General features: G+C 52.4%; 5 protein-coding genes across 5 annotated transcripts; 3 read left to right on the top strand and 2 right to left on the bottom strand.

The window, feature by feature from the left end:
• Positions 1-261: 261 nt before the first annotated feature.
• Positions 262-4,912, bottom strand: COCMIDRAFT_26534 (uncharacterized protein; the record flags this gene model as incomplete). Its single annotated transcript, XM_007690035.1, has 3 exons — positions 262-3,564; positions 3,616-4,688; positions 4,747-4,912. 3 exons carry the CDS (start codon positions 4,910-4,912, stop codon positions 262-264), a joined length of 4,542 nt encoding a protein of 1,513 aa, XP_007688225.1.
• Positions 4,913-5,465: 553 nt separating this feature from the next.
• On the top strand, positions 5,466-10,574 carry COCMIDRAFT_96023 (uncharacterized protein; the record flags this gene model as incomplete). Its single annotated transcript, XM_007690058.1, has 1 exon — positions 5,466-10,574. One exon carries the CDS (start codon positions 5,466-5,468, stop codon positions 10,572-10,574), a length of 5,109 nt encoding a protein of 1,702 aa, XP_007688248.1.
• A 224-nt stretch (positions 10,575-10,798) lies between these two features.
• COCMIDRAFT_26532 (uncharacterized protein) lies at positions 10,799-12,322 on the bottom strand (the record flags this gene model as incomplete). The annotated part of the gene is made up of 2 exons (XM_007690034.1): positions 10,799-12,107; positions 12,165-12,322. The coding sequence occupies 2 exons, from the start codon at positions 12,320-12,322 to the stop codon at positions 10,799-10,801; spliced, it is 1,467 nt and encodes a 488-aa protein (XP_007688224.1).
• Positions 12,323-13,428: 1,106 nt separating this feature from the next.
• On the top strand, positions 13,429-15,038 carry COCMIDRAFT_96052 (uncharacterized protein; the record flags this gene model as incomplete). The annotated part of the gene is made up of 2 exons (XM_007690057.1): positions 13,429-13,715; positions 13,769-15,038. The coding sequence occupies 2 exons, from the start codon at positions 13,429-13,431 to the stop codon at positions 15,036-15,038; spliced, it is 1,557 nt and encodes a 518-aa protein (XP_007688247.1).
• A 516-nt stretch (positions 15,039-15,554) lies between these two features.
• Positions 15,555-16,714, top strand: COCMIDRAFT_96084 (uncharacterized protein; the record flags this gene model as incomplete). The annotated part of the gene is made up of 4 exons (XM_007690056.1): positions 15,555-15,697; positions 15,757-15,929; positions 15,984-16,541; positions 16,596-16,714. 4 exons carry the CDS (start codon positions 15,555-15,557, stop codon positions 16,712-16,714), a joined length of 993 nt encoding a protein of 330 aa, XP_007688246.1.
• Positions 16,715-16,732: the final 18 nt, after the last annotated feature.

Below are 16,732 nucleotides of genomic sequence, written 5' to 3'. Positions count from 1 at the left end.
GGCGGAATGTTTGTTGCATTTACAGGCGTCTTTTTTACTTATTTCTCTGAGTTCATGGACTCTCCTTGTTTTTTTTTTCCTTTGCTTGTCTTTCTTTCGTGTAGAAGAGAAACCAAGACATGGGTTCCGAATGCGGATACTAAGAAGAGAATACAAGGACTTTAGTAATGTTCATTGGGAAAAACATGATAATATTTCTCGCTTTATTACATTCCACCCATGACTCATACACACTTACACACACACCCTTTTCTCACTCCTCTACTCCTTAGTACCCCTCGTGGCAACAATCCCACACGGCTCCCTCACCCCCCAACTCCTCAACTTACGTTCCCCAAGTATATCCCCCTGCAACAACCTCTCCATCTCCATCTCCCCCCTCTTCTCCCCCTCCCCTTCTTTCCCATCCTCTGCTCCCAACACCTCGACTTCCTCGACCAATCCACCAACTTCGTACATCCCACTACACAGCGCCACAAGCCCAATCTCACACGTTGTGCTCCCGCCCGGCGGCAAAAGCGCAAGTCGGCGTTGCAATGCGCCCGACCACGAAAGCCGCTTGTCGAGATCCAAAGCAAGAGCGTGCGGGAGGCTCGCGAGATGCGGTTGTAAGCGCAGCAAAGGAGAAATAGGGTGGGGACTGCGATTCCGAAGCGTAGTCCGCAGCGTAACGAATGTGTCGATTGGAACTGCGAAGTGCGAGTGGCCTAGTTGCTTGATCGATTGTGCTTCCTCTTCGTCTTCATGATCCGCAACCAGCGTCATGGAAATCGCCAGATCATCTAGTTTGATAGCGTCGACCATGCGTTGAGAAAGGCGAATACCGCGGAGTTCGAGGGCGCCCTGGCGGCCGTTGCCGGTTTCGGCCCAGGTGCCGCGGATCATGGTGAGGAGTTGCTGGCGGTACCAGAAGGCTTCTCTACTTGCGCGTTCGGTTTCGGGCGAGATTTTGCTGGTGCTGACGACGAATTGGCGTTGGTTGGCCGGGTTGAGTGAGGGGACTGCGGCATGTGGGGCGCGCAGATAGATTTTGGGGAGGATGAGGACGATGCGGCTGACGTGGCCGGGTTGGATAACTTCGGTGACGGAGAAGGCATCTTTCCAAGAGTCGGTTAAGTCGTCTTGTGAGTCGTCTGTGTCTGGACGCCGTGCTTCAAGCGTGAGGGATAGTGGGTTTGGCCACGAGTTTCGTAGGTCAAGGAGAAGCATGCAGTATTCGTCGTCATTTTCTTGGCTTTGTTTATAGCTTATGAATGAACGGAGATGGGTGTCGGCGTTGCCAGAAGCCGCAGGTGGTGATGGCTCAGACTTATCTGCTGAGGCTAGTGGAAGACCTTGGGACCAGCCAACGTCACCTGATAAAGGCACAATATCTGGGCGCTGGAGTTGCACACTTGCATTCACAGTAATGGATATGTGAGCAGAGACCCGGCGAGTAAAGACATGTTCTTCAATCTCAGATCTTCGCTTTCCAATATTGGCGTAGTCGATCTGAATGGTTGCGTCTGTGAGTCGGGTACGGCCAACGACCTCAATCGTAAAGTCCATCTCCGCACCTGGTTTGATACATAGGGATTCTTCGTCTTCCTCTTTGCACCATTGCAATGATGGGTAATGTGCAAGTTGGACTTCGAGTTCATGTAGCTCGGCAGGCGGGAGGTCTTTGTTCGATGTGGCTGCGTGGATCGCGGCCATTGCTGTATCCTGGAAGGAGATATGGACAAAGTCCACAGCAGTCTTTGGAGACAAATTCTTGACAGTAACCTTAAATCGCTTCCTCTCACCCTCTAGTACCATGACTGCTGCTTGAGGGAGGGACACGTTAGTTATGGCGAGGATGGGTTGATCTGGTATTACAGAAAACGTCAGCAACTCTGGCTTGGGTTGCGAAATAGCTCTACAATCAATAGAAGGAGCAATGGTAGATGAAGGCCTTGAGGTTGGGGTGCCGAGACAAGCCTTGAGTCCCAGTCGCTTCATCTTGGGCTCTCTCTTAGGTTTCCATGGCTCGGGGAAAATAGGGAACAGGCGCTCTCGACATCCAATAAGTTTTACATAACAGCCGATAATCTTCAGTTCACCGGCCGAAAGTGCTTTTCCTGTTATCTGGAACTTCTGTGTCCGGTACGGACCAAGTAGGAAATGTTCTTCCACTCCCACAAACTCGACACCTTCGGCAGCAAATCTCAACGACTCGACTCCAAGCTCAAAGTCGTAAGGATTCTGCAAGGCAATGACGAAGCGATACTCCTCGTTGGCAACTAGAGTGGTGTTTGCATCGACTGTTCGAGGCTGCTCAGCCCAAGCGTTGTGAAGAAAAGGGCCGTCCTTCCCTTTGGCTTTAGACTTTATCTCTTCCCCTTGACGTTGCGTCAGTTTGAGGGCTTCACTTTCGTCTAGGATGAACAATCCCCGGACAAGAAAATCATCCCAGTACTCTGTTTCCACATGCGCAAAGCCAAGCTTCTTGGCCGCAGTGACAGTTCTCGAGATATTCGAGTACAAGCGTACTTGCTCCTCCCGCGGGAGAGACACGTACACATCAGTGCTATTTGGCTTTGGAGCCGTTCCAGGCCCTGCTATCCTCAGCAACAGGGCAGTAAAATGAAGAACACCGTTAAAGTCTGGCAAAGCTTCACAAAAGCTCAGACATGTTCGGAGAACTTCTAGTTTGAGACTGAGGCTTCCAAAAGATCGCATGGACGACACAGCAAGAATGGTGTCAACTTCACGTTGGCTTGCAACATTGTTTGATGTACCCTCTTCACTGTCAGCTTTTTGAACAGACACGGCCATGTCGGGTATAGCTCCTTTCGAGTTGGGGATCCCGTATATCCGGCCTATTAAGCCCAGAAATTCTTCAATCCCGTTCTCAACTTCCCCTTCTCCTACATTGAGGGCAGCAGCACCTGGGCCACTGCTACTTGCAATGTTGAGGGCAGCGAGGCCAGCAGCCGGATGAACTCCCATTTCAGCTGCTCCCACCTTCCGGGCCTGTATTAGACCAGGTATGAGGGATGTGATAAATTCTTTCATGATAATGGCTTTTTTCCGCTGTAGCCCTAGTGATGACAAAACAGACGCAATTCCAGCTAGTATTACCACCCGCTCTGTGGGGTTCATGCCGCATGTCTCAATAGGGCCTGGTAGTGCACGAAAAAGCATCGAAGCAATATCGTTTCGCGTAGGGTGTACACTCATTCTGGCAACGACCGATCTTGACTTTTGTTTGTAAGGGACATTCTGGACAATGTGGCGTAATGAATCATCGTCCAGATACCCCGCGGATAAGTTGATAGCAGCCAATAACTTTGAGAATCGTATAACACATTCCGAGAATGCAAGCGGTGGTAGAGACTCGCCCGCAAAATTAGCCGCCCGCGTGTACAGGTTTAGGATCATGTGTACTAGATCAGGAAGCAGCGAACTAAGGGCATCGAGCGAGTTGTCGTGATTTTGCTGTTTTGTTGACGCTGAGACCTCCGCGCCGCTGTTAGTCGGCGTGTGATGGGGTGACTTAACACCGTTGGATTTATCAGACCCTGGGTAGCATATTTGAGGTATCTTTTCGGGTCAGCGCTCTTGCGCGATAACACAATCGGAGGCCGTACTGACCTGAAAGTCCATGCCTGACCACGCAAATAACAGCATACAAACCATGATGTTTTCCAGAGCCTTTGCGTGCCATAAATGGTCGCTTAGAGTGCGTGCTCTTGTTGCGCCTTCAGTGAGCTCTCGTATGGCCTCAACCCATTGCCCAGCGCACATATACAATGTGCCAACTACGATGCTGATGCGGCCACGCCCCTTGTTTCGTGCTCTCTCACTCACGCCCCCGGATCCAAACCCATGAATTGAAACACGATCGGCCTTTATTACTGCAGCAGATTTTGTAGGACTGCCTGTGTTTTGTGGAAGGCTGCTAGTTGACCCTACTCCAGAAATCTCATCAAATGTGGTTGCAGGAGTTCTTGAGTCCTGGGTGCTCACTGAAGCAGGCCGCTGGTCTTCTCCTGACACCGAGCTTCCCGAGCTGGAAGGAAGTATGGGCATGGATGCGCGGTGCATATCTCTCTGAACATTTCCTACAGGTGTTACGGGTCTACTTGTGCTTGGTACTTGCGAATTTCTTCTGGAAAACTGTGACGTGGATTCCGACGCAGCCCAATTCGGCGTGGCCTCTGCCATGCCATTTTGAGACGCTGGGGAGGTCAAGGTAGGAAGAGCTTGAATAGACTTGGCCAATGTTGTCATCTCCGCTAGCAGAGTCGCAGTGAGATCGCACATCAAAGTCTTCAACGTCGTCGTTTTAAGATGGGATTTCGGGGGAACCAAAAGTGCTTCTGGAGGTAACCGCGGGTGTCGAGACTGAGATGTAGAATCGAACATCATTAGACGATGCAAATATGCCCTGGGAAACTGCTCTCTAAGATCATCAATTCCAAAAAGAACTGAATTGGTGCTTTCATCTTCAACTGGAGGATCTTCAAATGTCTCTGCTGAACCTTGATCTGTTCCACGTGACGGACGTAGCCATGCATACTCGGATGCATCTCCCAAGCCGATCACAAGCAGCGGCTCCCTGAACTGCTCAAATGGGGACAATGATAGGTAAGAAGCCGAAGGCATAGATGTCGACAAGTCATACAGTAGGGTTCCGTCCGGCCATGCCAGAGGGGAAAACATATCTATTCGTTGCCAGGATCAGCAAACAGGGTAGCTAATACGGACCGCCAGGGCGCATACTGCGATCAGGTCGAGGATCAGGACTTATGTCGCCCAGGCGAACCAGCGATTCCTGCTGCAAGAGGTCGACAAAAGCTAGGAATCGCGAGCGCCTGATGCGGCCCACGGGGAGAAGTAGGGCCCTAATGCGCGCAGGCGCGATCGGGGACAGAGGGTCGGCTGCCATCTCAACATCTGAAATTTCCAGACCTTCTGGTCAATAACGATGCTGTTGGTCAAGGGGTGAAGCCGTAATGGCAGACGCTTGCATGGTGCGTTGAATGTCCGACACAGTGGCATGGCTGGCGATCTCCAAGCTTTGACCCCGTGGCGGTGGCTCTAACAGCACTAAGCCACTTTTGGAACTGGTCCCTGCACAAGTGTCTGCAACATCAAGAGACAGAGCGGATGAGACATCTCACCGACATCCTTTCCTCCTTCACGGGGCCGCGTTGCCGCCTCTCCCATATTATTTAATACCCCTTGCATAGCGTGGAAGTATCCGGGATTTCTTTCACTTTGTCACACTACGGTTCCTTCATATTCCCGGTCGAACTGTGTCTTCGCCACTGCCACATAGCCTTGTCTTACTGTGTTGCCTGGCAAATCAGCCCGGCCTCGTTGACAGTCCATATCCACCTTGCACAGTCTTGCAGACCCCCGGGATTTTCTCCAGTTCGTTCAAAAAAGAGAGAGTAAAGATGGCTGCGATAGATTTTGCGCGGTTGCGCAACCAGACCATGGCCGATGGTTTCGATAGCGAGGTCACGGTCAATACACGTGCTTTGATCGACAAGGTTCTGGCACGGTACTCCAGCGAGCACACAACACTACGAGAGTTGATTCAGAATGCTGCAGACGCGAAAGCAGATCAGGTCATTATCAAATTTGAAACCGACCCCTCTCTCACTGTACCTACCCCTCAGGGCGCTGCGGACCCTGTTTTATTGAAGCACATCATCCAGCACCACACGCTCAAGCGGCTTGTCGTCAGTAACAACGGCCAGCCATTCACTGTTGCTGATTGGAGTCGTTTAAAGAGTATCGCTGACGGCAACCCTGACGAGACAAAGATTGGTGCTTTTGGTGTTGGTTTCTATAGTGTCTTCGCAGATTGTGATGAGCCGTTTGTCATCTCTGGCGATAGAACAATGGCTTTTTACTGGAAAGGCAACATGCTGTCTACCAAGGCTGCGCCTGTACCCCCGGAACATACTACAAGAGATACCATCTTCATGCTCGAATACCGGCAGGCAAACCCGGCTTCTCCTTCGTATAATCCGTCAAAGCTCCCAAACTTACCCACTCTATGTCAGTTCCTCGCGACCAGTCTTACGTTTGTAGGCCTTGAAAGCATTGAACTCCATGTAGACGATTATGTGGTTGCTTCCTTTACGAAGAAGATCTCTTCCCCTGAAATTGTTCGCGTACCACAGGGCTTGAAGACCGAGACTGAAGGAGGGCTGATGAAGGTGACTGACGTCACACGCCAGCACTCCCAACTCGATGCTGCTTGGATGAATGTGATTGCTACTGCTCAGCTACCACCCAAGAAAGCAGTCGACCTGGTACAACAAGAGGTGCGCAACGCTGGTTCAAGCTTGCGAAGTTTCTTTTCCAAGTTTTCGGCCCCACCACCAGCATCCACCAAGACCATCAAGCCCGCAACTGAAAAACCAAGTGAAAGTGAAGAAATAGCTGGAGACTCAAAGGGAACAATTTTCTTGCAAGTGTGCACAGTTGTAGCAGCTACCAAAGTGTCACGAAATTTTGCGGCAGAGATTGAAAGAGCAACGAAAAAGTCTCCACCTAAGACTACGAAGATTGCACTCTTGACATCTCCTTACCAAGACCCTTCAGCTACTCTAACAACAGGATCAGGAAGTTCTGCTTCGCTTGCGACAAAGATCTTTTCGGAAGTTCTTCCAACAAAGTCAGGACGTATATTTATTGGATTTCCCACGGCACAAACAACAGGATATCTTGCTCACATCTCTGCGCCATCCCTCATCCCAACGGTAGAGCGTGAGAACGTGGACATGAACGCTCGGTACATATCCACCTGGAATATCGAGCTTTTGCGTGTTGCTGGGTTGGCATGCCGTATCACATACGCAGATGAAATGGCAACCTTGCAAGCTCAATTTGGCAAGGAGTCTTTGGAGACACTGGTCACCAAGACAGCCTATATATTCCGTCAATACACCGCGAAATCATCCCATCCTTCTACGGCCCTTGGCGATAAGATTGACGAAGCTTTCTACAACTGTTCCAAGGAGCGTTCGATTGATATCCTCTCAACCAAGGGCGTTCTGCCAAGCAAACGAGTACGAATGCCTGCAGAAACCCTCAGCTTCCTTGGAGAAGTGCCTATGGTTCCTCAAGAACTAGCAAATGCCGCATTTGACTTTATGTTGAATCTGCATAATCGCGGTTTCATCACCGAGCTCACCATGCAGGACATTCGACAAGGCTTGGAATCGCGCGCGCTAAATGAAGAAGAGCTTTGCGAGTTTCTCAAATGGTGTGGATCTAAGTTGGAAAACGGCGAAATTGACATACCTGGCTCGAGGAGTCTATTCGAAAATACCGTCGCCAACATCGACGTCCAGCCAGAAAAAAACTCTGGGAGAATTCTTGCACTGGGGGATATTAGCACATTCGTGAACCCAGCCCGCATTGGTCCACACTTGCCACTTCCTCCTGACACGATACCATTCACTTTTACACGGGGGATGACCATGAAGCAGTTGCAAATGTTTGGGTGGACGGAATTGTCAATGGTACGGTGGTTGCGCCACATGACTACACAGCCACAGCTGGAGCAATTCACGACTGATGAGAACCTTGCTCTATCAGTACTCACACTGACTTCCAAATGCTGGGAGCAGCTTGATGGGACATCCAGAGACACTGTGATCAAGATCTTGACCCCCCACCAGATCATGCCTACAAAGATGGGCATGCGCCGACCGACCGAGTCGTACTTTCCGACGGTCAAGCTTTTTGACGACCTGCCGACTGTGAAGCCATTTGCTGGTTCAAAAGAGAAATTCCTTCTCTCACTTGGGGTGCGGAAAACAATTGACCTTCCCATGGTTTTTGACCGGATGCGCAGCAGCGAGGGAAAACAGGGTGAGAAATCAGAGCGGCCTTCATGGAACCACGTTGATCTCATTCGATATTTCGCATCCGTCATCGATGAGATTCCGAGAAAGGATCTTGATAGATTACGCGAGACAGCGTTTTTGCCGGGTGAAGGTACGAATGTCAAACCTGGTCAGCAGTTCAAAGCTTCGGATCTGTACGCTCCAGATCCGGCAATTCTCGTACTGGGCTTGAATCAGATCAAGCTGCCGTTCGAGCTCAAGTCAGGTACTCGAGAGGGCTTGCTTCTCCTAAACCTCGGACTACAGCAGTGGCCAGACTCCATCACTATCGCAAACATACTCCACCGTGCTGGCCAGGCAAAAGATGTGCAGCTCTACACACGCGCCATGGACTATTTCTTGGCAAACTACTACAAGAACAATTACAGTTCAGAGGCAAGCAAGTTTGCTGCCCTCACGCTTCCTATTCTGCCGACCGAGCAAGCGCCTTTTCCAGCACTGGTCGGGCCGTTCCAGTGTTACACGAATGAACATGCAGCGTGCCTAGGTTTCCCGATACTCAGAAGTGATCTTCGCAGTCATGCCGAGAAACTGGGAGTACATCGTGATCCAAGTATCGGCCCTTGTGTACAGTATCTCATCAAAACTCCGCCCAAAACCAAGCTAGATGCTGAGATGCAATTTGCTTACTTGGCGTCGCGGGGTTCTGATTTGGACCAATACAAGGGGCTGATACAAAATTTGGCGGCTGCGAACATTGTGCCAATATTCCGCAAGTATTACCTTGATCCTACCTGCAGTGGTTTCGAAGATCGGTCGAAGAATCAGACTGGAAAGACAGAGATGCGCATCCATCATTACGATGCACCTGAGCATGTCTTTGTTGGGCGCGATCAAGAGTACCGCGGAATTCTTGACTACGTTCATTATGGTGCTGAAGCGACGGTCTTCTTGCTCAAAGTCGGCGCAAAGCACGAGCCCACTACACATGATTTGGCGTACTTGGTCGCGAAGAACCCCTCTCGCTTCCTCAATACCATTGGCCAAGATAAATACCTCGATTTGCTCAGGAAGCTAGCAGAGCACGCCGGCACTCTATGGAAAGACAAGGAGCTGGTCAAGGCACTTGTAGCTTCCAGGCTGCTCCTCGGATACCGTGATATCAAGGAAGATACAAAGAAGGCCGAAGCAGGTGACGAAGACATGGACGATCTGGATGAGGACAACGTGCATCGTGAATGGTCGTTGAACAAAGCCAACGAGATTGTCATCATCGACAATGTTAACTACATGACGAGATTCCGTGACTTTATCATTGCAGCACCTCAGGAGGAACTTTTGGAGGAGTTTTACGCTCGCTTTGGTGTGCAAAAGGTTTCTGATCTTGTTAAGACCGATCAACGTATCGGGACAGTGGTGCGCGACCAGACACCAGCACAGGATCTGCGACGAGACATTCTCGAGCGTGTGCGCCTCTTCCTCCACGAGTATGAACGCGATGCTTCTTCAAAGGCAATCAGACACGATGCTAAATGGCTTGGTTCGAACTTGACTGTTCAGTGCGTGTCTGATATTTCCATTCGATACTCGCTCGCAGAGCGCAATGTCGCTACCTCGTCGAGGAAGTCGGCTGTAATTATCAAAGTTCGCAGTGTCGGCTATGTGCTGAACATTACGCCGAAGTACGATCTCTACGAGGTGTCGAGTGAACTCGTCAGGCTCTTGGTAGCGCGACCAAAGCGAAACGACGCAATCGCTCTTGAGCGTATCCTGACTGAGCCGCTTCGTCGCTTACAACAAAAGGGTATTAATGTAGAGCGCATTCTACGTAGGAAAGAGCACGAAGCTCGCATAGCCAGACAGGCAGAGCAAGAACGAGAGGAGGAAGAGCAACAGCGCCTGGCAGAGCAAGCCAAGTCTGGTCTTCTCAAGACGGAAGAGCGCGAAAACATGCCACCTGCAACACCGGAGAAGAGCAACCGCATTCCCGGGGCATTCGACAGTCCAGAAACTGGTATGGAGGTGGCGAATCACGGACGTCAGCAAGATGATGGAGGTCTTATCAACAACTGGGCGAAGAAACTTGGATTCAAGAACACACCTGCCCCTACGTCTAGTGGCACAGACGGACCTCAGATCAGCCGTGACATCCAAGCCACCAAGTCTAACATCCAAAACGCGATCAAGGAGTGTCGTCCAACAGGCATGGACAACATCAACACTAAGCACCACCAAGACGCCACGGAGCTGGACCGCGGCGGCTACTGCACCGGTGAACAATGGGAAAACCTGCACAAGGCATTTTCCGTCCCCTTTTCCGGCCGTCATGTAGATGTCTATTACGGCCGCGACGAAACTGCAGCCCCCGCGGAGCTCCAGGGTCATCTCCAAGCCTTCCTACCCCTGATCTTCGGACTAACCTCGCTCTTCACGGTCAACCCGGCCGCCGTCAACATCTTCCTCGACAAGAAGTCGAATACTGTTGCTTTCAATCTGAACGGCAGTTTGTTCTTCAACCTGGCATGGTTCATTGCCCTCCATGCTGACGCCTGCCACACTAAAGAGGGGAAGTTGACGGCTCTCGACAGCTGGTTCTGCACGTATTGCCACGAACTGGCGCACAACCTTGTTGCCGATCATAATGCAAGACATTCTTGGTACCAGCAGCAGATCATTATAGAGTACAGTCAGAAGTACCGTGCTGCATTGGAAGGGTTTACACAGGGAATGTTGATTTGATGGCATTGGAAGTAACGAAGACCATGTTTCTTATGCAGTGTTTTTCCTCTTGCATTATTATCTTGCATTAGATTAAGACTTTAGAATATCAATCCATTACAAGAAAAATAACTTTCGCTATGCTACGCTGAGTAACAAACAACAAAGGGTATAATACTTTTACTCCACACACTCACATCCAATCGCTTCGTAAGCAAAAAAAAACATTCCAAACAAAAAAAACATTACGCCTTCTCATTCTCCTTGGCCTCCCTCGCCTTGCGCCACTTGGGCCCCATCTTAATCTCGAGCAGCATAAGCGGCAAAAGCGTACAACACACACCGCCCCAAAACGTATACGTCCAGCCATCCCCCCAACGACTCGTCATGCGATCAATCACCGAGACGAGAATGGCCGCAAGCGAGCATCGCACCAGATTCGTACAGGCGGTAGCTCCCGAACTCCTGGATTGCAAAATATCAATATTCAGCGTCATGGTGGTATTCAAGATGCCAATCGACGTCCAGCCGAGCAACACGCCCAGGACCAAGGGCACGGCAATGTGCGCGGTAGCTTGAATGGTCCAGCCCCAGGCGACGACGCAGACGATGAACAGCGAGAGGTAAAACGGCATGATTCTCAGTCGGGCATGCTCAATGGTGAAGTTATCGGCGCACCGCGCTTTGATGCGTGCGTACTCCCAGTCTAGCATTTTGCCCGTGAGCGTGGACCCGATGATCATGCCTGCGCCGACGGGGAGGTAGCAGAGTCCGAGGACGGTTTCGGAGAGGTGGGGGTAGATTTTGGCAAAGGAGGAGGAGATGGTGGCGGTGATGGTGTAGTTTACTGCGTAGACTAGACCGGTGAAGGTGAGCAGGACGATGACGTCTGGGTAGGTGAACAAGACAAAAGGGTTAACGGAGTGTTTTGATTTGGCGCGGGTATCCGGGTCGAAAGCTTCTTTTGTTGCTTTCTGGCCGACAATGGGGATGATGGCGCGTTGGATGCGGGGGACGGGGATGGAGCCGTTGCCTGCGATTGAGCGGAGGGTTTCGGGGAGGAAGAGGGCGATGAAGAGGAGGCAGAGGGCGACCATTATGACAATGGACCAGAAGATGGAGCGCCAGCCTAGGGATTGGGAGAGGGCGCCGCCAATGGCGGGCGCGATGCAAGGGGCGAGCATGGGACCTAGGTTGAACATGCCAAAGTAGCCGCCGCGCTCTCTGCTCGTCGAGATGTCGCCGATGACGCCAGCGCCCAGGGCGATGGTGCTGGCGCTGCCGCCGGATTGGAAGCAGCGGAGGAAGAGGAGGAGCCAAAATTCAGAGGTGGGACAGAGGGCCAGGCCGATGCTGGATGCGACGAGGATACCCAGGCAGACGAGGTAGACGAGACGGCGGCCGAAGCGGTCGCTGATGGGGCCCCAGAGCATAGGGCTGATGCCTTGGAAAACTAGGTACACGGTGACGGTTTGATTGAGGTCATCGACTGTTTTGCCAAAAGCGCTGGCCAGGGTGGGGATGGCTGGGAAGTAGATGTTTGCGGGGAGAGGACTAAATGGATGAGGGTTAACCAACAGTAACTCACGATACCTCGACATATAGACTTACCTATAGAATCCTGCCAGTGCAACCATGCCAACAATTATCCATTTCTCCTTGCTAGTATAAATACTATACGGGACTTCAACTTCGCCTTCGACAGGTCCCAGTGCAGCCTCGTCGACCGGAGCAGGGTCCTGCTTGTCTTCCTCACCCACTTTAGCCATGACTTGACGTCAAAACAAGCTTCAAGGGACTAAACAAGAAAAGAAGAGCAAAGACTTCCAGAATAATATGGAGGCAAGGAGGATAGCTCGGGAGATAAAAGGGAATCGCAGACAGCCTCAGGCTCGATCGACAGCCCACGAGCGCCCTCTTAACAAGATCGCTCCCCCCCATGATCAAAACCGCCTAAAACATGTGCCCATGTCTCTTTTCCCCGAACAAACAAAAGGGCCCCGCTAACCACCACAAACCACGCCCCAGCTTCGGCGTATCAATGACCGCGTTGCAGTGTGGTTGGGCGAGAAACGTCTCCGTTGTCCGACCAGTGAAGCGATAAATGGGGGATGGGGGGGTTGTTCGCAGCAGGCAACCGGCGAGATATCGGCAAACGGATCTAAGCAGCCAGAAAAAAAAGAGCCCATCAGGCCATTTAGCTAAACTGTGGGTGTGTGTGCTTCACACTGCAAGACTGCAATTCGCCCACGCTAAAGGAAACCCGTGCCTCCCGACCGTATAAACGCCCACTTTCGTCATCTTTCCCAGATTAGCAGGCGGAGTGCTATGCTGCATGCAGCTAAGGACCCGCGGATAACTTAGACGGTTGTACCGGCCTAGAATTGTAGTTTTTGGTCCAGGCGTCCGTCGGCTCGTTTCCGGCGGCGGGTAGGCGAGGCCCTAGTGCGGTGTTACCTTGCTGGTGGTCGAGAGAGCGAATACCGGGGAAAAGAAGATTTTTTTGCTGCGGTACCGCCACACCGATAAAGAAATTTGGGGGAGGAAGAGTCATATTGACGACGAGTATGGTGGAGCGGCTGACTCAGACATAACTATGCCATAGGCTTATGGAATAGGAATTCGCATACTCCGCGCATTCCACACAGCTGGGGCTACTATTATTTTTTTTGATTTTTTCTATCGTTTGGGACGCCTTGGAGTGGGGGTCCAGTACCGTTGGCTTGCATCCTACCCCGAACCATTGGATTTTTTTTAACTGCAGTCTCGGTATTGAGAGTATCTGACAAATTCACGGCTACCGTTATCCTTTTTTTTTCGGGTAGAAGCGGCCAAGGTGTGGGTTGGGCGACGTTGAAAAAGAAAGAATAACGACATGGCAGATATACCGGAGTTGGGGAAAAGCAAACATGGCGGGGGTAGGGCTCCATCTGAAGACGACATCAAACGGTCATCACTCGTCAAGATTGGAGGAGTGGGCAACGATGTCACACAAGGCAGGCAAGAAAAGTTGGGGGGATGGAGGGGTGCGTTGAACTTTTTGGAAAAAAAGGGAGATGTCGAAATCAGAGGATGCACACCAGTTGCCTACGAGGACAGGGACGAGACGGCGTACTCCAAGATCTTCACACTATGGTTTTGCATGAGTTGCAATCCCCTTCCGTAAGTGGTTGCACGGTCATGACAACGAGATCTAGCGACTGATCATGACACAGGGTCACGTTTGGCATGGTGGGGACCATGTCGTTTGGCCTCAGTTTACGAGACGCAGCACTGGTTATCCTCTTCTTCACGCTCGTCTCCACAGTGCCTGTAGCGTACATGTGTACGTGGGGCCCCGTGACCGGTATGCGACAACTTGTCCAAGCGCGATTTTCGTTTGGAAAGTACTTTGTGTCTCTTCTGATACTGCTCAACCTCGCGACGCTGAGTGGCTTCTGCGTGGTTGATAGTGTCATTGGCGGCATGGCCTTGTCGGCGGTGCAGGATGGGACGACTATCAATGCGACTGTCGGCATCGTCGTGATTGCCCTGCTGTCACTCGTCATATCCTTTTGTGGGTTTGGCGTGCTGCACCACTACGAGCGATGGGCGTGGATACCCGCACTGCTGGCACTTGTCATTGCTGCAGGGTGCGGAGGCCAGAAACTCAGTTACCAGGTTGCTGCGCCTGCCGCGACTGCATCGCAGGTACTGTCGTTTGGCGGTCTAGTGGCCAGCTTCATGTTGCCATGGGCCGCACTGGCCAGCGACTTCTCCACATACATGCACCCAAAGGCACCTCGGCCTCGCATCGCATTGTACACATATATTGGCCTCGCACTCCCCACGGTTCTCCTCATGACACTGGGTGCAGCAATGGGCGGCGCGACGCCCAATGTGCCGTCGTGGCAAGCGGGCTACGAGGCCAATGCAGCGAGCGGTGTCCTCGCGGCCATGTTGCACCCAGCACGAGGCTTTGGACGGTTCGTCACTGTTGTGCTGGCATTCAGCATGCTGGGCAACCTGTCTGCGACCATGTACAGCGTCACACTCAACCTGCAGATGCTCGTGCCCTGGCTCTTCGGCATCCCACGCATCGTCTTCAGCATCATCATCACGGGCATCGTCATTGGCGTCGCCGTCGAGGCGTCCAAGAGCTTCTTCCTCAACCTCGAGAACTTCATTGGTGTCATTGGGTACTGGAGCGCGGCCTTTATTGGCATTGTGCTGGTTGAACATGTGCAGTTCCGAGGTGGCAGCTTTGCAGCCTATACCGAGGATGCAGACGCATGGGACGACGCCCAGAAACTCCCAGCGGGATTGGCAGCACTGGGGGCGTTCCTGTTGTCGTTTGGACTTGTTGTGCCTTGCATGGGCCAGATCTGGTGGACAGGGCCCATTGCGGAGACTACGGGCGACATCGGACTCGAGGTGGCCGTGGTGCTGTCGGCGCTTTTATACGTGCCCTTGAGGACGTGGGAGAAGAGGATATGCAGGAGATGAGCAGGGCTGGGGTCGGGTAACCTTGGGTGGCGGCGCTGATCGCCCATGCAGCCATGCAGCTCGGAGACTTGATTATTTTTTTGGTGCGTGCAGCGTGTTTGAAGAGTAGACGTAGGCATGGCATGTGGTTGGTGGTTGGCAGAGGATTGCTGAAAGCGACTTAGGCCGGGGGGGTCGTGTTGCCTCGGTTGTACTACTTACCCCGGGAACTTGGCTGGTGACGTTCACAAGCCAGCAGCTGGAGCCGCAGGCCAAATGCGGAGACGCAGACCATGTGCATGGCCCGGAGCCTCTATCTGACAATTAAGCCGCTTTTCTTTCCACGCCCTCTCGCCTCTCGTCGCATCATCGTCTCGCTACTGACTGCTGCATCGCTCCCTACTTGATCACGACTACGACCATCTCTCCGGCTGCGCCTTCCACTCGACTCGACGCACCCCGCTTGCGCCTTCCCTCCTTGCCCATCCATCGCGCCCATCTCCCATCTCCCATCTCCATCTCCGACACCATCTGGCCATGTCCCAGGCACAGGAAAAGGCGCAGGAGAAGCTGGCCGAGTCGACGACAGCAGTGCCCCAGAGCACGGCGGCCCAGCAGAGCGACAATGTTGCCCACGCCCTCGCTGGCGCTGGCGGAGGTCTGCTCTCCATGGCCCTGACGTATGCCTGCCCTCGACCATCTCTGTGCCATGCGCACCACTAACAAGACATGCTCACAGCTATCCCCTCATCACCCTCTCTACCCGCGCCCAGGTTGAGTCGAAGCGCGCCCAGTCGTCGACGCTCAATGCCGCCCGCCGCATCATCAAGCGCGAAGGCGTCGCCGGACTCTACGCCGGCATGGACTCTGCCCTCTTCGGCATTACAGTCACAAACTTTGTCTACTACTACTGTACCTCGGCTCCTTTTCCCATGCTACCCCAACCTGCGTATTGACCCCCACTAGGGTATGAATGGACTCGCTCGTTTTTCGAAAAGGCCGCCCTCAAGGCCGGTCGCGCTTCGTCCAAGCTCACCACCATTGAGTCGATGATCGCTGGCGCCATTGCCGGTAGCGCCACGGTCCTCATGACCAACCCCATCTGGGTCATCAACACGCGCATGACGACGCGCAAGTCTGAGGCCAAAGAGGGATCGCTGCCGGGTGCGCCTGTTGACAAGGCACCTTCCACTCTCGCCACCTTGTTTGCTCTCATCCGTGATGAGGGCCCTGCCCGCCTCTTTGCCGGCGTCATGCCCGCTCTGGTCCTTGTCATCAACCCCATCTTGCAGTACACCGTGTTTGAGCAATTGAAGCAGCTGTTGGAGAAGAAGAGGCGCGTTACTCCCAAGGATGCCTTTTACCTCGGTGCTCTCGGCAAGTTGCTCGCCACAAGCATCACCTACCCCTACATTACAGTCAAGAGCAGGATGCACGTTGCAGGCAGGGATGGTCCAAGGGAGAACATGATGACTACTTTCAGGAGGATCATCCGTGAGGAGGGATATACTGGTCTCTACGGAGGTATGTGTTTGTCGGTGTTTGATGAGAAAAGGATAGAAGCTAACATGAGAATAGGCATTGGACCAAAGGTTACCCAGAGTGTCATCACCGCTGCCTTCCTCTTCGCTTTCAAGGATGCTCTCTATGCCTACACTATACAGGCACGCAAGAAGCTTGCCCTCCGTAAGGCGTAAAGCATCGAGAAGTAGATT

Source organism: Bipolaris oryzae (assembly GCF_000523455.1).
Source record: "Bipolaris oryzae ATCC 44560 unplaced genomic scaffold scaffold_70, whole genome shotgun sequence".
Taxonomy (NCBI): domain Eukaryota; kingdom Fungi; phylum Ascomycota; class Dothideomycetes; order Pleosporales; family Pleosporaceae; genus Bipolaris; species Bipolaris oryzae.
This window is presented reverse-complemented; position numbering and strand designations above follow the sequence as displayed.